This window comes from Nerophis lumbriciformis, linkage group LG36 (assembly GCF_033978685.3).
Source record: "Nerophis lumbriciformis linkage group LG36, RoL_Nlum_v2.1, whole genome shotgun sequence".
NCBI classification, from domain to species: domain Eukaryota; kingdom Metazoa; phylum Chordata; class Actinopteri; order Syngnathiformes; family Syngnathidae; genus Nerophis; species Nerophis lumbriciformis.
This window is the reverse complement of record NC_084583.2, coordinates 304,565-330,000: the sequence shown is the minus strand read 5'-3', so window position 1 is coordinate 330,000 and position 25,436 is coordinate 304,565. Positions and strand designations below refer to the sequence as shown.

The 25,436-nt window shown below is 37.2% G+C and overlaps 1 protein-coding gene across 15 annotated transcripts in view; it reads left to right on the top strand.

Moving 5' to 3' along the window:
* The window catches only part of dlg3 (discs, large homolog 3 (Drosophila)), a 399,427-nt gene that overhangs the window by 246,603 nt on the left and 127,388 nt on the right, over positions 1–25,436 (top strand). For all 15 annotated transcript variants that reach the window (XM_061930678.1, XM_072912496.1, XM_072912493.1 and 12 more), the window contains one exon: positions 1–137. This exon is cut by the window's left edge. In XM_061930678.1, the coding sequence (XP_061786662.1) occupies positions 1–137 (137 nt within the window). The remainder of the gene's footprint in view (positions 138–25,436) is intronic.

Below are 25,436 nucleotides of genomic sequence, written 5' to 3'. Positions count from 1 at the left end.
ACCATGGTGGACAACCACGTCAGCCACAACTACATGGGCGCCATGGAGCCCAAGCCGGCGTACCCGCCCCCCCAGGTCACCCCGTCCAGGTACTCGCCGGTGCCCCGCCACATGCTGGGGGAGGAAGACTTCACCAGGTAGGCCGCCACCCGCCCCCCCTCGTCCCCCTTCCCCTTCCCCTCCCCTCCCCCGCATCACCGACACTCACTTACAAAACCCAAAAGCAGTGAAGTTGTCACGTTGTGTAAATGGTCAATAAAAAGAGAATACAATGATTTGCAAATCCTTTTCAACTTATATTCAATTGAATAGACTGCAAAGACAAGATACTTAATGTTCACACTGAGAAACTTATTTTGTTTTTGCAAATAATCATTAATTTAATGGCAGCAACACATTGCAAAAAAGTTGTCACAGGGGCATTTTTACCACTGTGTTACATGGCCTTTCCTTTTAACAACACTCAGTAAAGGTTTGGGAACTAAGGAGACACATTTTTGAAGTGGAATTATTTCCCCTTCTTGCTTGATGTACATGATTTTCAATGAGAGAGTCTAGTACCCGCACTCTTTTACTACGAAGCCACGCTGTTGTAACACGTGGCTTGGCATTGTCTTGTTGAAATAAGCAGGGGCGTCCATTATAACGTGGCGTGGATGGCAACTTATGTTGCTCCAAAACCTGTATGTACCTTTCAGCATTAATGGTGCCTTCACAGATGTGTAAGTTACCCATGCCTTGGGCACTAATACACCCCCATACCATCACAGATGCTGGCTTTTACACTTTGCGCCTAGAACAATCCGGATGGTTCTTTTACTCTTTGGTCCGGAGGACACGACGTCCACAGTTTCCAAAAACAATTAGAAATGTGGACTCGTCAGACCACGGAACACTTTTCCACTTTGCATCAGTCCATCTTAGATGAGCGAAGCCGGCGGCGTTTCTGGGTGTTGTTGATAAATGACTTTGGCTTTGCATAGTAGAGTTTTTACTTGCACTTACAGATGTAGCGACCAACTGTAGTGACTGACAGTGGTTTTCTGAAGTGTCCCTGAGCCCATGTGGTGATATCCTTTACACACTGATGTCGCTTTTTGATGAAGGTCACGGGCATTCAGTGTTACGTGCAGTGATTTCTCCAGGTTCTCTGAACCTTTTGTTGATATTACGGACCGTAGATGGTGAAATCCCTAAATTCCTTGCAACAGCTGGTTGAGAAATGTTGCTCTTAAACAATTTGCTCACGCCTTTGTCGACAAAGTGGTGACCCTCGCCCCGTCCTTGTTTGTGAACGACTGAGCATTTCATGGAAGCTGCTTTCATACCCAGTCATGGCACCCACCTGTTCCCAATGAGCCTGTTCACCCGTGGGACGTTCCAAATAAGTGTCTGATGAGCATTCCTCAACTTTCTCAGTCTTTTTTCCCACTGGTGCCAGCTTTTTTTGCAACATGCTGCAGGCATCAAATCCCAAATGCGCTAATAATTGCAAAAAATAGTAACGTTTTCCAGTGTGAACGTTAAATATCTTGTCTTTGCAGTCTATTCAATTGAATATAAGTTGAAAAGGATTTGCAAATCATTCTATTCTGTTTTTATTGACCATTTACACAACGTGACAACTTCACTGCTTTGTGGGGTTTGTAGATTGCGTGGAGAAGAAGGTGTAAGTCCCTCCTATAACAGCCAACAATACACACACCTGCAGCCATTTTCTACATTCTCAAGCCATTTTTTTTCAAGACGCTGGACCGCGTGCGGCGACTTCTTTCGACCTCTGACCTCCTATCCAAGCTCTGGATCAGATGTGGTGTTCATATGGGGGTGGGGGTGGGGGAGGGGGGTGTTGGTTCTATGGAGTGTGGCTGCATGAGTGCGTGTGGTCACTTGTACTTGTACGTCGCATCTCTGTGTCGGTGTGTGCGTGCTCTCTCTCCTCTCCCGCCCCCCCTTGTCCCCCACCCCTCACTGTGATTCCTGTGCCCCCACAGCCGGGCTGAGCCAATTTACAGTGTCATCCACAAGCCTGGGGAGGGCAAGGTGCCCCAGGCTCTCTTCAGAGGCTTCTGTCCTTCCCCTGCACCCTTGTGCCAAGCTCCACCACCCCCCCTCGCTGGCAGGTACTAACCTAGTCCATCACGCCTTGCTTTAGCTCACCCCCCCCCCCTCCCCTACCCTCCCCACAACCCCCTCTCTGGGACCGGGACATCTGCACAGAAGCCATAACGAGGTAGAAATGAGCAGACGGAAGACAATTAGAGCGCATTCATCTTGATTTCTCATCTTCAGTATGTTTGCATGTGAACACAACCCCCCCCACCCCCACCCCTTCCCTTCGCTCTTATCCTCTTTCATCCGCGTTTACCGTATTTTTCGGACTATAAGGCAATAAACACACTGCAAGTATATATATATAATGTAGTAACAGACACCTTCATAACAATATGTAATATGTACGATATACACACTGCAAGTATATATATAATGTAGTAACAGACACCTTCATAACAATATGTAATATGTACGATATACACACTGCAAGTATATATATAATGTAGTAACAGACACCTTCATAACAATATGTAATATGTACAATATACACACTGCAAATATACGTATATGTAGTGTAGTAACAGACACTTTCATAACAATATGACACAAGATACACACTGCAAGTATACATATAATGTAGTAACAGACACCTTCATAACAATATGTAATATGTGCATTATACATACCACAAATATATATATATATAATGTAGTAACAGACACCTTCATAACAATATGTAATATGTACAATATACACACTGCAAGTATATATATAATGTAGTGACAGACACCTTCATAACAATATGTAATATGTGCATTATACATACCACAAATATATATATATATAATGTAGTAACAGACACCTTCATAACAATATGTAATATGTACAATATACACACTGCAAGTATATATATAATGTAGTGACAGACACCTTCATAACAATATGTAATATATACAATATACACACTGCAAGTATATATATATAATGTAGTAACAGACACCTTCATAACAATATGTAATATGTACGATATACACACTGCAAGTATATATATAATGTAGTAACAGACACCTTCATAACAATATGTAATATGTGCATTATACATACCACAAATATATATATATATATAATGTAGTAACAGACACCTTCATAACAATATGTAATATGTACGATATACACACTGCAAGTATATATATAATGTAGTAACAGACACCTTCATAACAATATGTAATATGTGCATTATACATACCACAAATATATATATATATAATGTAGTAACAGACACCTTCATAACAATATGTAATATGTACAATATACACACTGCAAGTATATATATAATGTAGTGACAGACACCTTCATAACAATATGTAATATATACAATATACACACTGCAAGTATATATATATAATGTAGTAACAGACACCTTCATAACAATATGTAATATGTACGATATACACACTGCAAGTATATATATAATGTAGTAACAGACACCTTCATAACAATATGTAATATGTGCATTATACATACCACAAATATATATATATATAATGTAGTAACAGACACCTTCATAACAATATGTAATATGTATGATATACACACTGCAAGTATATATATAATGTAGTAACAGACACCTTCATAACAATATGTAATATGTGCATTATACATACCACAAATATATATATATATAATGTAGTAACAGACACCTTCATAACAATATGTAATATGTACAATATACACACTGCAAGTATATATATAATGTAGTGACAGACACCTTCATAACAATATGTAATATATACAATATACACACTGCAAGTATATATATATAATGTAGTAACAGACACCTTCATAACAATATGTAATATGTACGATATACACACTGCAAGTATATATATAATGTAGTAACAGACACCTTCATAACAATATGTAATATGTGCATTATACATACCACAAATATATATATATATATAATGTAGTAACAGACACCTTCATAACAATATGTAATATGTACAATATACACACTGCAAGTATATATATAATGTAGTGACAGACACCTTCATAAAAATATGTAATATATACAATATACACACTGCAAGTATACGTATATATAGTGTAGTAACAGACACTTTCATAACAATATGACACAATATACACACTACAAGTATACATATAATGTAGTAACAGACACCTTCATAACAATATGTAATATGTGCAATGTAAATACCACAAAAATATATATAATGCGGTAACAGACACCTTCATAACAATATGTAATATGTACAATATACACACTGCAAGTATATATATAATGTAGTGACAGACACCTTCATAACAATATGTAATATATACAATATACACACTGCAAGTATACGTATATATAGTGTAGTAACAGACACTTTCATAACAATATGACACAATATACACACTACAAGTATACATATAATGTAGTAACAGACACCTTCATAACAATATGTAATATGTGCAATGTACATACCACAAATTTATATATAATGCGGTAACAGACACCTTCATAACAATATGTAATATGTGCAATATACATACCACAAACATATATATAATGTAGTAACAGACACCTTCATAACAATATGTGTTATGTACAATATACACACTGCAAGTATTTATACAATGTAGTAACAGACACCTTCATAATAATATGTAATATGTACAATATACACACTGCAAGTATATATGTATGTATGTATATATATATATATATATATATATATATATATATATATATATATATATATATATATATATATATATATAATGTAGTAACAGACACCTTCATAACAATATGTAATATGTACAATATGCACACTGCAAGTATATATATATATATATATATATAATGTAGTAGCAGACACCTTCATAACAATATGTAATAAGTACAATAAACACACTGCAAGTATATATATAATGTAGTAACAGACACCTTCATAACAATATGTAATATGTACAATATACACACTGCAAGTATATATATAATGTAGTAACAGACATCTTCAAAACAATATGTAAAATGTTTTTTATACACACTGCAAGTATATATATCATGTAGTAACAGACACTTTCATAACAATATGTAATATGTTTTATATACACACTGCAAGTATATATATAATGTAGTAACAGACACTTTCATAACAATATGTACAATATACACACTGCAAGTATATATATATATATATATATATATATATATATATATATATATATATATATATATATATAATGTAGTAACAGACACCTTCATAACAATATGTTATATGTACAATATACACACTGTACAATATACACACGTATATATATAATTTAGTAACAGACACTTTCATAACAATATGTAATATGTACAATATACACACGGAAAGTATATATGTAATGTAGTAACAGACACCTTCATAACAATATGTAGTATGTACAATATACACACTGCAAGTATGTATATAATGTAGTAACAGACACCTTCGTAACAATATGTAATATGTACAATATACACACACGGCAAGTATATATATAATGTAGTAACAGACATCTTCATAACAATATGTAATATGTTTTTTATACACACTGCAAGTATATATATATCATGTAGTAACAGACACTTTCATAACAATATGTACAATATACACACTGCAAGTATATATATATATAATGTAGTAACAGACACCTTCATAACAATATGTAATGTGTTTATATACACACTGCATGTATATATATATAATGTAGTAACAGACACTTTCATAACAATATGTAATATGTTTTATATACACACTGCAAGTATATATATATATATATATATATATATATAATGTAGTAACAGACACTTTCATAACAATATGTACAATATACACACTGCAAGTATATATATATATATATATATATATATATATATATATATATAATGTAGTAACAGACACCTTCATAACAATATGTAATATGTTTTATATACACAGTGCAAGTATATATATAATGTAGTAACAGACACCTTCACAACAATATGTAATATGTACAAAATACACAGTGCAAGTATATATATAATGTAGTAACAGACACCTTCATAACAATATGTAATATGTACAATATACACACTGCAAGTATATATATAATGTAGTGACAGACACCTTCATAACAATATGTAATTTGTACAATATACACACTGCAAGTATATATATAAAGTAGTAACAGACACTTTCATAACAATATGTACAATATACACACTGCAAGTATATATATATATATATATATATATATATATATATATATATATATATATATATATATATATATAATGTAGTAACAGACACCTTCATAACAATATGTAATATGTTTTATATACACAGTGCAAGTATATATATAATGTAGTAACAGACACCTTCACAACAATATGTAATATGTACAATATACACACTGCAAGTATATATATAATATAGTAACAGACACCTTCATAACAATATGTAATATGTACAATATACACACTGCAAGTATATATATAATGTAGTACATCTATAATGTATAGACTTTCTTACCTCCGCCAAAGAGGTTATGTTTTCAATAGTTTTCGTTTGTCCATCCATAACTCAAACAGTTATGGATGGATTTTATCACATTTTTCAGGAAGTGTCGCCAAAAAAAACAACCGTTTTCTCATTTATTACGAACACACTTGACTTCCTGCCAAAGCTGTTCCACACCCCCACCCTGTCGGTCCCGAATCTGGGAGATGTAGTTTAGTTTCAGCGCCAGAAAAAAACTACACACCAAGTTTTATTGTGAAGACTCTGAAAGCGAAATACTGTGGTATCTGCGAAACCGTTACACCCCTACTAAGTATGGATGGATAATTGACTATATGTCCTTGATTGACCCTCAACTCACAATCAATTAACTGTAATATTTAGGTATTATTTTAATGAATTAATATCGCGTTGAGTGAATTGACCTCGGGTTTCTGTGCCGATGTTGTAGAGAGCAGAATAAATCTACATAACTCGACTTCTTACATCATGTTGTCCATGGTAAAACTGAATCAATGGCGCCACTTCTGGTTGCGACCAAGTACTGCACTCCATTGTTCCTCCATTACCACCTTCACAGCTGTATTAGCACACAAAATTGGTATCGTCTTGTATTCTAGTGACGTCATTTACACAACGGTAAACACGCTGGGCTATAGAGTGCTAGCAGCTACACAACAGCTAAGCGCGCACAAGCGCGACAAAGTTGCATAATAGTACACACATACATAGTCTCCAAGGCAGAAGTGTGTTCGAAAGTATCCAGTAACAAACGTGTCCGCATCGTTCTACTTACTGCGTCGAGTGGCCTAGTGGTTAGAGTGTCCGCCCTGAGATGGGTAGGTCGTGAGTTCAAACCCCGGCCGAGTCATACCAAAGACTATAAAAATGGGAGCCATTACCTCCCTGCTTGGCACTCAGCATAAAGGGTTGGAATTGGGGGTTAAATACCCATAGTCCTCCATAAACAACCCATCATTATTCATAAACAACCCATAGTCCTTCATAAACAACCCATAGTCCTCCATAAACAACCCATAGTCCTCCATAAACAACCCATAGTCCTCCATAAACAACCCATAGTCCTCCATAAACAACCCATAATCATTCATAAACAACCCATAGTCCTTCATAAACAACCCATCGTCCTCCATAAACAACCCATTGTCCTCCATAAACAACCAATAGTTCTTCATAAACAACCCATAGTCCTTCATAAACAACCCATAGTTCTCCATAAACAACCCATAGTCCTTCATAAACAACCCATAGTCCTTCATAAATAACCCATAGTCCTCCCTAAACAACCCATAGTCCTCCATAAACAACCCATAATCGTTCATAAACAACCCATAGTCCTTCATAAACAACCCATAGTTCTCCATAAACAACCCATAGTCCTCCATAAACAACCCATAATCATTCATAAACAACCTATAGTCCTTCATAAACAACCCATCGTCCTCCATAAACAACCCATTGTCCTCCATAAACAACCAATAGTTCTTCATAAACAACCCATAGTCCTTCATAAACAACCCATAGTTCTCCATAAACAACCCATAGTCCTCCATAAACAACCCATAATCATTCATAAACAACCCATAGTCCTTCATAAACAACCCATAGTCATTCATAAACAACCCATAGTCCTCCATAAACAACCCATAGTCCTCCATAAACAACCCATAATCATTCATAAACAACCCATAGTCCTTCATAAACAACCCATCGTCCTCCATAAACAACCCATTGTCCTCCATAAACAACCAATAGTTCTTCATAAACAACCCATAGTCCTTCATAAACAACCCATAGTCCTCCATAAACAACCCATAGTCCTTTATAAACAACCCATAGTCGTCCATAAACAACCCATAATCATTCATAAACAACCCATAGTCCTTCATAAACAACCCATAGTCCTCCATAAACAACCCATAGTCCTTCATAAACAACCCATAGTCCTTCATAAACAACCCATAGTCCTCCATAAACAACCCATAGTCCTTCATAAACAACCCATAGTCCTCCATAAACAACCCATAGTCCTTCATAAACAACCCATAGTCGTCCATAAACAACCCATAATCATTCATAAACAACCCATAGTCCTTCATAAACAACCCATAGTCCTCCATAAACAACCCATAGTCCTTCATAAACAACCCATAGTCCTTCATAAACAACCCATAGTCCTCCATAAACAACCCATAGTCCTTCATAAACAACCCATAGTCCTCCATACCGAAGACTATAAAATATCCCATTACCTCCCTGCTTGGCACTCAGCATCAAGGGTTGTAATTGGGGGTTAAATCACCAAAAAATGATTCCCGGACGTGGCCACCGCTGCTGCTCATTGCTCCCCTCACCTCCCAGGGGGGTGATCAAGGGTGATGGGTCAAATGCAGAGAATAATTTCGCCACACCTCGTGTGTGTGCGACAATCATTGGTACTTTAACTTAACTTTTAACGTCAATATTAACCGTCTGCAATTGACTTACGTTGTCTTTCAGTTGAAGTGGAGTGGTAATTGTTCTTTTAAGGGCAACATCGAGTGGCCACAATAATTCATTAAAAGGGTAGCTCTTAAAAAGTTAAAGTACCAATGATTGTATTCGGTCTCAAAAATATAAAGTCATAATTTGTCCCAAAGTAATCGTTGTTGGCTTTCACAAAGTCCGCTCGGTTCGCATTGTTGTTGAAGGGGAAGGGATCTGTGGTTCCTCCTCTACCTCACGACTCCACCTGCCTTGCTCATTAACACTCAAAATGTACGTCGATACTATTTGGATCATATCTATTCTTTCGCAAACTTAGGAAGTCTTTCGGTGTCATTAATTGAGATAAATATGGTAATTGCTTCAATATAGAGGCAACTTGTTTTTTTACATTGTACTGCTCCTTTAAATGCCAGTCCACTTCCTTCATATGTCTTCCTGTATTCACTATAAAAGCCAAAGAAAAGGCTTAAAAAACGCACACACGTTAACACACGTTGAGCCCACATGCGATTTGCTGACAAACCTAAAGTGGTTAAATTCCAAATGTGTACCACCTTTTAAGACACAGGTATCAAACTCAAGGCCCGGGGGCCAGATGTGGCCCGCGAAAGCCCTGAAATATGAGTCAATGAAGCATTTTGTCATTTACTAAATGTAATATTTTCATTGTGACAGACATATATACGGTACATATATTGCATGCTATTGAGTATATTTTAAACTTTATTATCTAACAATGCAATAAATATAACACTATTAATAATTTCTAACTTTTTAAAATAAAACAAAATAAATATCTGTATGAGTGATATCAAAGCAAGTTATTCATGGAATTGTACACTGTAGAAATGACAATATATTTTACAGTAAAAACAAAACAAAAAAACTATAGTACCGTTTTCCATTTGCAGTAACAGCCAATATTACATACAGATAATGTGTCATGACACGTGCAAATATACATTATATACAAAGAGGATAAACGTAAAGCATATTAAATGAATTCAAATGTAGCTACAAACAAGGCATGATGATGCAATACGTACATACAGCGAGCCTAAATAGCATGTTAGCATTGATTAGCTTGCAGTCATGCACTGACCAAATATGCCTGATTAGCACTCCAACAAGTCAATAACATCAACAAAGCGCACCTTTGTGCATTCATGCACAGTATAAAACGTTTGGTGGACAAAACGAGACACAGAAGGAGTGGAAGATTTTACATGTAAACAAACTGTTGCGTCACGGTCCACACTATGATGTGTTCAAGAACCGCCGAAATGAGTAGGACAAAAGGATGTTCACCAAATAGTCTCATCCGTGTATGTAATACAAATATAATTAATTTTATAAAATCATGAGGTGAATTCCTATACATTTTTATTCATAAATTATATACAGTTACAAGTGGCCCTCAGTGTAACCCCGGTTTTAAGAGGTTCCACTATTAGAATTCAACAATCAGTTTGGTGTTGAACCAAAATCAGTTTAGTGTTGATCCAAAAGCCAAAGAAAAAGACAAATGCACACCCACAGTGGTTCGTGCCCGGAATTAGTGTGCAATTATTATCCTGTCCTTTGCAAATTATTATTATTATATATAATAGTTATTATTATTGCAAATTAATATCCTGTCCTTTGCTAATTATTATTATTATATATTATAGTTATTATTATTGCATATTATTATCCTGTCCTTTGCAAATTATTATTATTATATATTATAGTTATTATTATTGCAAATTATTATCCTGTCCTTTGCAAATTTGTATTATTATATGTTATAGTTATTATTATTGCAAATAATTATCCTGTCCTTTGCAAATTATCATTATTATATATTATAGTTATAATTATTGCAAATTATTATCCTGTCCTTTGCAAATTATTATTATTATATGTTATAGTTATTATTATTGCAAATTATTATCCTGTCCTTTTCATTTTATTATTATCATATATTATAGTTATTATTATTATTGCAAATTATTATCCTGTCCTTTGCAATTCATTATTATTATATATTATAGTTATTTTTGCAAATTATTATTATTATTATATGTTATAGTTATTATTATTGCAAATTATTATCCTGTCCTTTGCAAGTTATTATTATTACATATTATAGTTATTATTATTGCAAATTATCTTGTCCTTTGAAAATTATTATTATTATATATTATAGTTATTATTATTGCAAATTATTATCCTGTCCTTTGCAAATAATTCTTATTATATATTATAGTTATTATTATTGCAAATTATTATCCTGTCCTTTGCAAATAATTATTATTATAGATTATAGTTATTATTATTGCAAATTATTATCCTGTCCTTTTCAAATTATTATTATCATATATTATAGTTATTATTATTATTGCAAACTATTATCCTGTCCTTTGCAATTTATTGTTATTATATGTTATAGTTATTATTGCAAATTATTATATATTATAGTTATTATTATTGCAAATTATTATCCTGTCCTTTGCAAGTTATTATTACATATTATAGTTATTATTATTGCAAATTATTATCTTGTCCTTTGCAAATTATCATTATTATATATGATAGTTATTATTATTGCAAATTATTATCTTGTCCTTTGCAAATTATTATTATTATATATTATAGTTATTATTATTGCAAATTATTATCCTGTCCTTTGCAAATAATAATTATTATATATTATAGTTATTATTTTTGCAAATTATTATCCTGTCCTTTGCAAATAATTATTATTACATATTATAGTTATTATTATTGCAAATTATTATCCTGTCCTTTTCAAATTATTATTATCATATATTATAGTTATTATTATTATTGCAAATTATTATGTTGTCCTTTGCAATTTATTATTATTATATGTTTTAGTTATTATTGCAAATTATTATATATTATAGTTATTATTATTGCAAATTATTATCCTGTTCTTTGCAAGTTATTATTATTACATATTATAGTTATTATTATTGCAAATTATTATCTTGTCCTTTGCAAATTATCATTATTATATATTATCGTTATTATTATTGCAAATGATTATCTTGTCCTTTGCAAATAATTATTATTATATATTATAGTTATTATTATTGCAAATTATTATCCCGTCCTTTGCAAATAATAATTATTATATATTATGGTTATTATTATTGCAAATTATTATCCTGTCCTTTTCAAATTATTATTATCATATATTATAGTTATTATTATTATTGCAAATTATTATCCTGTCCTTTGCAATTTATTATTATTATTATATGTTATAGTTATTATTGCAAATTATTATATATTATAGTTATTATTATTGCAAATTATTATCCTATCCTTTGCAAATAATTATTATTATATATTACAGTTATTATTATTGCAAGTTATTATCCTGTTCTTTGGAAATAATCATTATTATGTATTATAGTTATTATTATTGCAAATTATTATCCTGTCCTTTGCAAATTATTATTATTATATATTATAGTTATTATTGCAAATTATTATCCTGTCCTTTGCAAATTATTATTATCATATATTATTGTTATTATTATTGCAAATTATTATCCTGTCCTTTGCAAAATTGAGTGCAGTACTTGGCCGCCGCCAGCAGAGGTGCTGCTGGTTTAGTTTGCTGTGTGGAGAAAGTAGGACATGTTGTGCTCAATACAACAGGAGTTCAGAACGTCCATAAAGAGATTCTCCGAAACCCCCCCAAAAAAATGTTTTAACTTATCTTTCGCAAAATTTGTGTGAAATCTACTTAAAGCAAAATGGAAACAAAAAAAGGTCAAATATTTGATCTTTATTTAGCCATCAAGTTTAAACAGCAGCTTAAAACCACAGCATTAGCTGCCTGTGAGAAGAAGGGGAGGGAAAAAGCCCGCCTCGGCTAAGAGAGTGCAGCTGAAGAAGGTCTTCACACTCCCACGAGCTGCTCAGATCCATTCGTCAGGAGGCGTGGATGAAACCTAAAGCTTCTGTCTCGGGCCAACTTTCCTGCTGAGGGGGCTAACAACCGAGCTAATACCTTCTCGCTGCAGTACCTGCCTGTGTTCCTGTCCTGTGCAAACTTTGTCTCATTTGATCCGTCTCCATCCCCTCGCAAACCCGTGTGTGGTGTGTGTGTTTGAGCTTTTATGTGTCCAAGAAAGTGTGTGTGTGTGTGTGTGTGTGTGTGTGTGTGTGTGTGTGTGTGTGTGTGTGTGTGTGTGTGTGTGTGTGTGTGTGTGTGTGCTGCTCCTGATATGTCAATAAACGAAATGTGGACTTGTCAAACCACAGAACACTTTTCCACTTTGCATCAGTCCATCTTAGATGAGCTCGGGGCCCAGCGAAGCCGGCGGCGTTTCTGGGTGTTGTTGATAAATGGCTTTGGCTTTGCATAGTAGAGTTTTAACTTGCACTTACAGATGTTCCTGAGCCCATGTGGTGATATCCTTTACACACTACTGTCGCTTTTTGATGCAGTACCACCTGAGGGATCCAAGGTCACAGGCTTAGCTTGCTTACGTGCAGGGATTTCTCCAGATTCTCTGAACCTTTTGATGATATTACGGACTGTAGATGGTGAAATCCCTAAATTCCGGATGGTTCTTTTCCTCTTTGGTCCACAGTTTCCTGAAAACAATTTGAAATGTGGACTTGTTAGACCAAAGAACACTTTTCCACTTTGCATCAGTCCATCTTCGATGAGCTCGGGCCCAGCAAAGCCGGCGGCGTTTCTGGGTGTTGTTGATAAATGTCTTTGGCTTTGCATAGTAGAGTTTTAACTTGCACTTACAGATGTATCGACCAACTGTAGTTACTGACAGTGGTTTTCTGAAGTGTTCCTGAGCCCATGTGGTGATATCCTTTACACACTGATGTCACTTTTTAATGCAGTACTGCCTGAGGGATCAAAGGTCCGTAATATCATCGCTGATGTGCAGTGATTTCTCCAGATTCTCTGAACCCTTTGATGATATTACGAACCGTAGATGGTGAAATCCCTAAATTCCTTGCAATAGCTGGTTGAGAAATGTTGTTCTTAGACTGTTGGACAATTTGCTCACGCATTAGGGCAGGCCAGTCTAGTACCCACACTCTTTTACTATGAAGCCACGCTGTTGTAACACGTGGCTTGGCATTGTCTTGCTGAAATAAGCAGGGGCGTCCATGATAACGTTGCTTGGATGGCATCATATGTTGCTCCAAAACCTGTATGTACCTTTCAGCATTAATGGTGCCTTCACAGATGTGTAAGTTACCCATGCCTTGGGCACTAATACACCCCCATACCATCACAGATGCTGCCTTTTACACTTTGCGCCTAGAACTATCCGGATGGTTCTTTTCCTCTTTGGTCCACAGTTTCCGAAAACAATTTGACATGTGGACTCGTCAGACCAAAGAACAATTTTCCACTTTGCATCAGTCCATCTTAGATGAGCTCGGGGCCCAGCGAAGCCGGCGGCATTTCTGGGTGTTGTTGATAAATGGCTTTGGCTTTGCATTGTAGAGTTTTAACTTGCACTTACAGATGTAGCGACTAACTGTAGTTACTGACAGTGGTTTTATGAAGTGTTCCTGAGCCCATGTGATGATATCCTATACACACTGATGTCGCTTTTTGATGCGGTACCGCCTGAGGGATCAAAGGTCCGTAATATTATCGTTTACGTGCAGTGATTTCTCCAGATTCTTGAACTTTTTGATGATATTACGGACCGTAGATGGTGAAATCCCTAAATTCCTTGCAATAGCTGGTTGAGAAATGTTGTTCTTAAAACTGTTGGACAATTTGCTCACGCATTAGGGCAGGCCAGTCTAGTACCCACACTCTTTTACTGTGAAGCCACGCTGTTGTAACATGTGGCTTGGCATTGTCTTGCTGAAATAAGCAGGGGCGTCCATGATAACGTTGCTTGGATGGCAACATATGTTGCTCCAAAACCTGTATGTACCTTTCAGCATTAATGGTGCCTTCACAGATGTGTAAGTTACCCATGTCTTGGGCACTAATACACCCCCATACCATCACAGATGCTGGCTTTTCAACTTTGCGCTTAGAACAATCCAGATGGTTCCTTTCCTCTTTGGTCCACAGTTTCCGAAAACAATTTCACATGTGGACTCGTCAGACCACAGAACACTTTTCCACTTTGCATCAGTCCATCTTCGATGAGCTCGGGGCCCAGCGAAGCTGGCGGTGTTTCTGGGTGTTGTTGATAAATGGCTTTGGCTTTGCACAGTAGAGTTTTAACTTGCACTTACAGATGTAGCGACCAACTGTAGTTACTGACAGTGGTTTTCTGAAGTGTTCCTGAGCTCATGTGGTGATATCCTTTACACACTGATGTCGCTTTTTGATGCAGTACCGCCTGAGGGATCAAAGGTCCGTAATTTCATCGTTTACGTGCAGTGATTTTTCCAGATTCTTGAACTTTTTGATGACATTATAGACCGTAGATGGTGAAATCCCTAAATTCCTTGCAATAGCTGGTTGAGAAATGTTTTTCTTAAACTGTTGGACAATTTGCTCAGGCATTTGTTGACAAAGTGGTGACCCTCGCCCCATCCTTGTTTGTGAATGACTGAGCATTTCATGGATGCTTCTTTTATACCCAATCATGGCACCCACCTGTTCCCAATTAGCCTGTTCACCTGTGGGATGTTCCAAATAAGTGTTTGATGAGCATTCCTCACCTTTCCCAGAAACGCCGCCGGCTTCGCTGGGCCCCGAGCTCATCTAAGATGAACTGATGCAAAGTGTACAAGTGTTCTGTGGTCTGACGAGTCCACATTTCTAATTTTTTTTGGAAACTGTGGACGTCGTGTCCTCCGGACAAAAGAGGAAAATAACCATCCGGATTGTTATAGTTCAAAAGCCAGTATCTGTGATGGTATGGGGGTGTATTAGTGCCCAAGACATGGGTAACTTACACATCTGTGAAGGCACCATTAATGCTGAAAGGTACATACAGGTTTGGGAGCAACATATGTTGACATCCAAGCAACGCTATCATGGACGCCCCTGCTTATTTCATCAAGACAATGCCAAGCCACGTGTTACAACAGCATGGCTTCATAGTAAAAGAGTGTGGGTACTAGACTGGCCTGCCTGTAGTCCAGACCTGTCTCCCATTGAAAATATGTGGCGCATTATGAAGCCTAAAATACCACAACGGAGACCCCGGACTGTTGAACAATTTAAGCTGTACATCAACAAGAATGGGAAAGAATTCCACTTCAAAAATGTGTCTCCTCAGTTCCCAAACGTTTACTGAGTGTTGTTAAAAGGAAAGGCCATGTAACACAGTGGTAAAAATGTCCCTGTGACAACATTTTTGTAAAGTGTTGCTGCCATTAAATTCTAAGTTAATGATTATTTGCAAAAAAAGTGAAGTTTCTCAATTCGAACATTAAATATCTTGTCTTTGCAGTCTATTCAATTGAATATAAGTTGAAAAGGATTTGCAAATCATTGTATTCTGTTTTTATTTACCATTTACACAACATGCCAACTTCACTGCTTTTGGGTTTTGTAGCTATGCACCATTGTTCCCAGTGTGGGCACTTTCCATAGAGTTTTATTATTTGCTCTCACCCCCCTCTAAACTGAGCCGACTCCCTCCCTCCTACCTTGTATTCAGTGCATAAAGAATAATGCATCTCTCTTGCTATGAATGAGACCTGTGCCTTTTGAGATGCTCGAGGTTCTCAAATAAATCTAAGAAAGACAATTCTGTTTGACTACTTGATTAGACAAAGTTCCAAGACAACGGTTTGTCTGAGCCATCATTGTGATCCTATGGAGTGCAGTCCTCTGAGCCACCGTGCAGCTGGTGAACCAAACACCTATCCAGTATGTTCAAATGTTTTCTAGAAGGACACCAGCAGTCTCTGGGTGGTATTATTTTTTCTCAGCTGCCGGAGGAAGTAGAGTGTCTCTCTTCTGCAGCTTCGCAGAGTTGATGTTCCAGGTTAGGCCCAAGTACCGAAGGTCTGTTACCCTCTCTACACATACTGGCAAAATGTATGTTTTATTCCTCCTGTAATCAATAACCAGATCCTTCATCTTTACGGTGTTTAGGAGCAGGTTATTCTTCTTACACCTAGTCCACCTCATCCCGATAGTGTGACTCATCCGCCCCAGAGATGAGCCCCACCACTTTGGTGTCATCCGCAAACTTCACCATGGTATTGCTGTGGTGAGAGAAGGTACAGTCATTGGTCCAGAGGCCCTAGAGCAGAGGGTTCAGCACACAGTCCTGCGGGGAACCTGTGCTCTAACCCTCTTGCTCCGACCTTGGAGGAAGCTGTTTATCCACATGCAGGTGGTGTGTGGAAGCCCCAAGTCCTGGAGTTTGTCCACCAATTTGCAGGGGAGGGGATGGTGGTAAATGCCAAGCTATAGTCCACAAAGAGCATCCAGATGTAACTCCCCGGCTGCTCCGGTTGGGATAATGCGGCATTAAGAGCTGTGGCCTCGGCATCTTCTGTGGATTTCTTACCCCTGTAGGAAAACTGGCGAAAGTCAAAACCAGACGGCAGAAAAGATACCAGTTTTTCAAAGCACTTCATAACCACTAGTGTGATTGCTACTGGTCGGTAGTCATTCAAACTGGAAATGTGGGGTTTCTTTGGTTAGAATGAACTATATAGGATTTTAGACAGTTAGGAAGTGTGGCCTGGGCCAGGGACTGGTTGAAGACCTTGGCGAAGATTCCAGCCGGTTGATACCCCTAGACCCTTTGGATGCCATCTGATCCGGCAGCCTTCCTCGGGTTCACAGCCCTCAGTGCACACCTAACGTCAGGTTCTTCAACAGTGAGGATTGTGTTGCTGTGGGCTGTGAGGTCTGGTGCGGTTGCCTCCAGGGATGCCACATCAAAATAGGTAAAGAAGAGGTTAAGCTCCTCCGCCAGTGTGGCATCAACTTCCGCAGGTTCGGGGTCGGTCCTGTAGTTGATAAGCTTCTGGACTCCCTGCCACACCTGTCTGCTACAGTTATCGTCCAGGTGATCCTCTATCCTTCTCCGGTAATCCAACTTGGCTTTTTTTCAACGCCTTTCTGCAGGTTATTGTGTTGTAATGATCTCGATCACCTGACCTGAAGGCGCGATTTCTATCAAGCGGTAAAAAATGGATGGACGGATGGATATTCCCGATTAGTGGAGCAGTGCTTGTCTAAAGTCTCTGTTTTAGTACACCAACCGTTATTGGCGTAGACACAGACCCCGTCTCCTTTTTGCTCTTACCGGATTCTGCTGTTCTGTCTTGGTGTTGCGTAGTGAAGCCAGTTAGCTCGTCAAACAAATCCGGAATAGACGAGTGAAGCAAGGATTCTGAGTAGCGCACAGCTGTCTTTCACTGAACTGTTGGTAGCTGCCTCTAACCTCAACTCGTCCAACGTCTTGCGTTGGTAAGAAACAGGCGGGGAAGCGGTGGTTTAAATGTCTTCAGCCTGACAAGTACGCCTGCTCGACAGCCTCGCCTCGGTTTTCTGTCCTGACGCCGCCTTCGTCGTCTCCAAGCCGGGAGGATGATCCACGGAGAGACCGGAGTCCTCACTAAGTCATCCAGGATCTAATTGGCATGGATGAACTCCCCTGTCGCATTGCCCTTGAAGAAAACTTTTAGAAGGTCACTACGGCTGTAGCTGTAGTTCACCACGCAAAGTATACCCAATCTGTGTAAAGATACTTACCAAAAAAAGCACATATTGCAGGATTTTACTACTTAGTTTACTTCCGTTCAAAAGTCACGTGACGGAATGCAAAAGTCTTGCTTCAACCACAGATCTTCACAAAAAGGTGGATTTTTCGCAAAACTAATTTTAATGGCTAACTGCATATGACAATGAAGGAGACAGTGAAACGGTAAGTAATAACGCTAGGTTAGAAATGTGTTAAAGATACTTTATCAATGTTGGATCGGTTTGTTGTGTAGCTAGCTTAGCCTTCCTTTTAATGTAAGACAACTGCGTGGCTGTCTTATGGCAAAAAAAGCACTGCATTATTTATAGAGATTCAGATTCAGATTCTCAAGTACTTTATTTGTAGTAATTAATTATTCAGTCAAAGTCTGGACTCCAGGGAGGGGTGCAGACTGAGGCCAAGAAAAAAAACCTCATAGCCATAGCACACATAAACAAGTAATAACACTAGGTTAGAAATGTGTTATCGATACTTCAGCAATGTTAGATCGGTTTGTTGTGTAGCTAGCTTAGCCTTCCTTCTAATGTAAGACAACTGCGTGGCTGTCCTCTGGCAAAAAAAGCACTGCATTATTTATACAGATTCAAATTCAGATTATAAAGTACTTTATTAGTAGTAAAAAAGTATTCAGTCAAAGTCTGGACTCCAGGGAGGGGTGCGGACTGAGGCCAAGGAAAAAAACTCATAGCCATACCACACATAAACAAGTAATAACACTAGGTTAGAAATGTGTTATCGATACTTCAGCAATGTTAGATCGGTTTGTTGTGTAGCTAGCTTAGCTTTCCTTCTAATGTAAGACAACTGCTTGGCTGTCCCCCGGCAAAAAAAAACACTGCATTATTTATACAGATTCAGGTTCTAAAGTACTTTATTAGTAGTAAAAAAATATTCAGTCAAAGGCTGGACTCCAGGGAGGGGTGCAGACTAAGGCCAAGGGAAAAATAACTCATAGCCATACCACACATAAACAAGTAATAACACTAGGTTAGAAATGTGTTATCGATACTTCAGCAATGTTGGCTCGGTTTGTTGTGTAGCTAGCTTAGCCTTCCTTCTAATGTAAGACAACTGCGTGGCTGTACCCCGGCAAAAAAAAAGCACTGCATTATTTATACAGATTCAGATTCTAAAGTACTTTATTAGTAGTAAAAATATATTCAGTCAAAGGCTGGACTCCAGGGAAGGGTGCAGACTGAGGCCAAGGGGAAAATAACTCATAGCCATACCACACATAAACAAGTAATAACACTAGGTTAGAAATGTGTTATCGATACTTCAGCAATGTTAGATCGGTTTGTTGTGTAGCTAGCTTAGCCTTCCTTCTAATGTAAGACAACTGCGTGGCTGTCCACCGGCAAAAAGAGCACTGCATTATTTATACAGATTCAGATTCTAAAGTCCTTTATTAGTAGTAAAATAAATATTCAGTCAAAGTCTGGACTCCAGGGAGGGGTGCGGACTGAGGCCAAGGAAAAAAACTCATAGCCATACCACACATAAACAAGTAATAACACTAGGTTAGAAATGTGTTATCGATACTTCAGTAATGTTTGCTCGGTTTGTTGTGTAGCTAGCTTAGCCTTCCTTCTAATGTAAGACAACTGCGTGGCTGTCCCCCGGCAAAAAGAGCACTGCATTAATTATACAGATTCAGATTCTAAAGTACTTTATTAGTAGTAAAATAATTATTCAGTCAAAGGCTGGACTCCAGGGAGGGGTGCAGACTGAGGCCAAGGGAAAAATAACTCGTAGCCATACCACACATAAACAAGTAATAACACTAGGTTAGAAATGTGTTATCAATACTTCAGCAATGTTAGCTCGGTTTGTTGTGTAGCTAGCTTAGCCTTCTAATGTAAGACAACTGCGTGGCTGTCCCCCGGCAAAAAAAATATATTACTAAAAAGTACTTTTAATTGGATCAGTGTCTACTGTGTTTGGCACCGAAAGAGTAAGTTATATAATCCGTTATTACGTTCGCCATGTCCCACGTAGCGTACATACCTTTATAGCTTCGAAGGAGCCGAGCAGCAGAGTTATTTACACGATATAGATTAAAAAAGCCTTTTATTGTCAATATACACATGTATACGTCCAGGATCTAGCATTATAACGTTACATGTTATGTAGACCACAATGAAGTGTTTTGAATATAGAAAAAAAAATCATAATGTGACCCCTTTAAAAGGGGCCACTGTATTTATTAACCAATATGTTGCAGCACTGTATTATTTATATACTACAATTGATTTAGTATTTTACACTTTTTGCCTCTAAAAAGCTACAGCAAAACAGTCGCAGAGTCAGTATTTTGATGATTGCACAACTACGCTATTGTAAGTACCGTATTTTTCGGACTATAGAGCCGCACCCACTACATTTTTCGATATATTAGCCGCACCGGACTATAAGCCACAGATTTATACATTGCAACATGAGTTATTGACACAGTAACATTCTGTAAATATTTATTTACATACCTTAATTGTTTCCAAACGGTGCCTGGAACACGGCAGTAAAACGGCTGATCAAACAAAACAGAAGTCATCGTCATGGACCCACTAGCGGCGCAAGCTGGCTCTCCAATCAGCTAAACAGACTCGATAACTCCACGGTGACGTTTTCGTGAATATACTGAAGAATTTGTGAAACTGGAACAATACAAAAAGAATGCCCTTGTAAGTTAACAATACTAACACAGATACTTTTTAGCATATTAGCTAATGCTAAACACGCCAGCTTCATTTAATTAAAATAGCACGTACAAATATGCATGAAAAAAACTCCTACAGACATCACACATGGGACGGTTTAGTAAGTATGAATTGTTTTAGTTGTATTGTAAAACTTACAAACGTTGCCTGGAGTGACGAATGAAGAATCTTACGCTATAGATGGCACGCAGACTGAACAGCGCTAAATGATAAATGGAAAGAGTGAGTAAACTCGTCCAGAAGATGGCGCCAAAACAATAAAGCACCGTCAGTTTCTTTGCTTGTTTTTTATTAATTTAAAAAAAAAAATTATTTTATTATTGATGTCAGCGGAAATTTTTTTTTATAAAATAGTTGCTCCGTCTGATAAGCCGCAGGATTCAAAGCGTAGGGGAAAAAAGTAGCGGCTTTTAGACTTGTAGCCGTTCAAACTCTGTTGTTGTTTGCCAGCATTACGACGGATGCGTTCAAAGAGGCTGGGTTTTTACAGTTTCACCAGTACTAGCTTCACATTACAGGTGAGCTAATTAGTATTTTTACGCAGAAATAGGGGGGAAAAATGTCCGAATTCACGCGCATTCTTAAGGAGGAAGACTTTGACGGTTTAGTAAGTGTGAATTGTTTTAGTTGTATTGTAAAACTTATAAACGTTCCCCGGAGTGACGAATGAAGAATCTTACGAGTAGAAACGCTATAGATGGCTCGAAGACTGAACAGTGCTAAATGATAAATGGAAGGAGTGAGTAAACTCGTCCAAAAGATGGCACCAAAACAATAAAACACCGTCAGTTTTTTTGTTTGTTTTTTGTTGATTTTTTTATACATTTTGATTTTATTATTGCTCTCATTGGGAAAAAAAATGCATCGTCTGATAAGCCGCAGGGTTCAAAGCGTAGGGGAAAAAAGTAGCGACTTATAGACTTGTAGCCGTTCAAACTCTGTTGTTGTTTTCCAGCATTCCGATGGATGCATTCAACGAGGCTGGGTTTTTACAGTTTCACCAGTACTAGTTTCACATTACAGGTGAGCGAATTAGTATTTTTACGCAGTAAAAGGGGGAAAAATGTCCGAATTCACGCGCATTCTTAAGGAGGAAGACTTTGACGGTTTAGTAAGTATGAATTGTTTAGTTGTATTGTAAAACTTACAAACGTTGCCTGGAGTGACGAATGAAGAATCCTATGAGTAGAAACGCTATAGATGGCACAAAGACTGAACAACGCTAAATGATAAATGGAAGGAGTGAGTAAACGCGTCCAAAAGATGACACCGTAGCACGAACAATAAAACACCGTCAGTTTTTTATTTATTTTTTTATACATTATTTTATTATTGCCGTCAGTGGGAAAAAAAGAGCATAAAATAACTGCGCCGTCTGACAAGCCGCAGAGTTCAAAGCGTAGGGGAAAAAAGTAGCGGCTTTTAGACTTGTAGCCGTTCAAACTCTGTTGTTGTTTGCCAGCATTCTGACGGATGCGTTCAACAAGGCTGGGTTTTTACAGTTTCACCAGTACTAGCTTCACATTACAGGTGAACTAATTAGTATTTTTACGCAGAAATAGGGGGGAAAATGTCCAAATTCACGCGCATTCTTAAGGAGGAAGACTTTGACGGTTTAGGAAGTGTGAATTGTTTTAGTTGTATTGTAAAACTTACAAACGTTGCCTGAAGTGACGAATGAAGAATCCTACGAGTAGAAACGCTATAGATGGCTTAAAGACTGAACAAGGCATAATGATAAATGGAAGGAGTGAGTAAACGTGTCCAAAAGATGGCACTGTAGCACGAACAATAAAACACTGTCAGTTTTTTATTTATTTTTTTATACATTTTTATTTTATTATTGACGTCAGTGGAAAAAAAAAATGCATAAATTAGCTGTTCGTCTGATAAGCCGCAGGGTTCAAAGCGTAGGGAAAAAAAAGTAGCTTCTTATATTCCTTAATTTACGCAATGCAGACTTGTAGCCGTTCAAACTCTGTTGTTGTTTGCCAGCATTCCGACGGATGCGTTCAATGAGGCTGGGTTTTTACATTTTCACCAGTACTAGCTTCACATTACAGATGAGCTAATTAGTATTTTTACGCAGAAATAGGAGGGGAAAATGTCCGAATTCATGCACATTCTTAAGGAGGAAGACTTTGACGGTTTAGTAGGTATGAATTGTTTTAGTTGTATTGTAAAACTTACAAACGTCGCCTGGAGTGACGAATGAAGAATCTTACGAGTAGAAACGCTATAGATGGCTTGAAGACTGAACGGCGCTAAATGATAAATGGAAGGAGTGAGTAAACTCGTCCAAAAGATGGCACCAAAACAATAAAACACCGTCTGTTTTTTGTTTGTTTTTTTAATTAATTTTTTTTATACATTTTGATTTTATTATTGCTGTCATTGGGAAAAAAATGCATCGTCTGATAAGCCGCAGGGTTCAAAGCGTAGGGGAAAAAAGTAGCTTCTTATAGATTTATAGCCGTTCAAACTCAGTTGTTGTTTGCCAGCATTCCGACGGATGCGTTCAACGAGGCTGGGTTTTTACAGTTTCACCAGTACTAGCTTCACATTACAGGTGAGCTAATTATTATTTTTACGCAGAAATAGGGGGGGAAAATGTCCGAATTCACGCGCATTCTTAAGGAGGAAGACTTTGATGGTTTAGTAAGTGTGAATTGTTTTAGATGTATTGTAAAACTTACAAACGTCGCCTGGAGTGACGAATGAAGAATCCTACGAGTAGAAACGCTATAGATGGCATGAAGTCTGAACAGCGCTAAATGATAAATGGAAGGAGTGAGTAAACTCGTCCAAAAGATGGCACCAAAACAATAAAACACCGTCAGTTTTTTTGCTTGTTTTTTATCAATTTTTTTATAAATTTTTATTGTATTATTGACGTCAGCGGGGAACAAAATGCATAAAATAGCTGCTCCGTCTGATAAGTCGCATGGTTCAAAGCGTAGGGAAAAAAGTAGCTTCTTATAGTCCGGAATTTACGCAATGCAGACTTGTAGCCGTTCAAACTCTGTTGTTGTTTGCCAGCATTCCGACGGATGCGTTCAACGAGGCTGGGTTTTTACAGTTTCACCAGTACTAGGTTCACATTACAGGTGAGCTAATTAGTATTTTTACGCAGAAATAGGGGGGGGAAATGTCCAAATTCACGTGCATTCTTAAGGAGGAAGACTTTGACGGTTTAGTAAGTGTGAATTGTTTTAGTTGTATTGTAAAACTTACAAACGTCGCCTGGAGTGACGAATGAAGTATCCTACGAGTAGAAACGCTATAGATGGCACAAAGACTGAACAACGCTAAATGATAAATGGAAGGAGTGAGTAAACTCGTCCAAAAGATGGCACCAAAACAATAAAACACTGTCAGTTTTTTTGTTTGTTTTTTATTGATTTTTTTATACATTTTGATTTTATTATTGCTCTCATTGGGAAAAAAAATGCATCGTCTGATAAGCCGCAGGGTTCAAAGCGTAGGGGAAAAAAGTAGCGGCTTATAGACTTGTAGCCGTTCAAACTCTGTTGTTGTTTGCCAGCATTCCGACGGATGCGTTCAAAGAGGCTGGGTTTTTACAGTTTCACCAGTACTAGCTTCACATTACAGGTGAACTAATTAGTATTTTTACGCAGAAATAGGGGGGGAAAATGTCCAAATTCACGTGCATTCTTAAGGAGGAAGACTTTGACGGTTTAGTAAGTGTGAATTGTTTTAGTTGTATTGTAAAACTTACAAACGTTGCTTGGAGTGACGAATGAAGAATCCTACGAGTAGAAACGCTATAGATGGCACGAAGACTGAACAGTGCTAAATGATGAATGGAAGGAGTGAGTAAACTCGTCCAAAAGATGGCACCAAAACAATAAAACACCGTCAGTTTTTTTGCTTGTTTTTTTTTTTTAACACATTTTTATTTTATT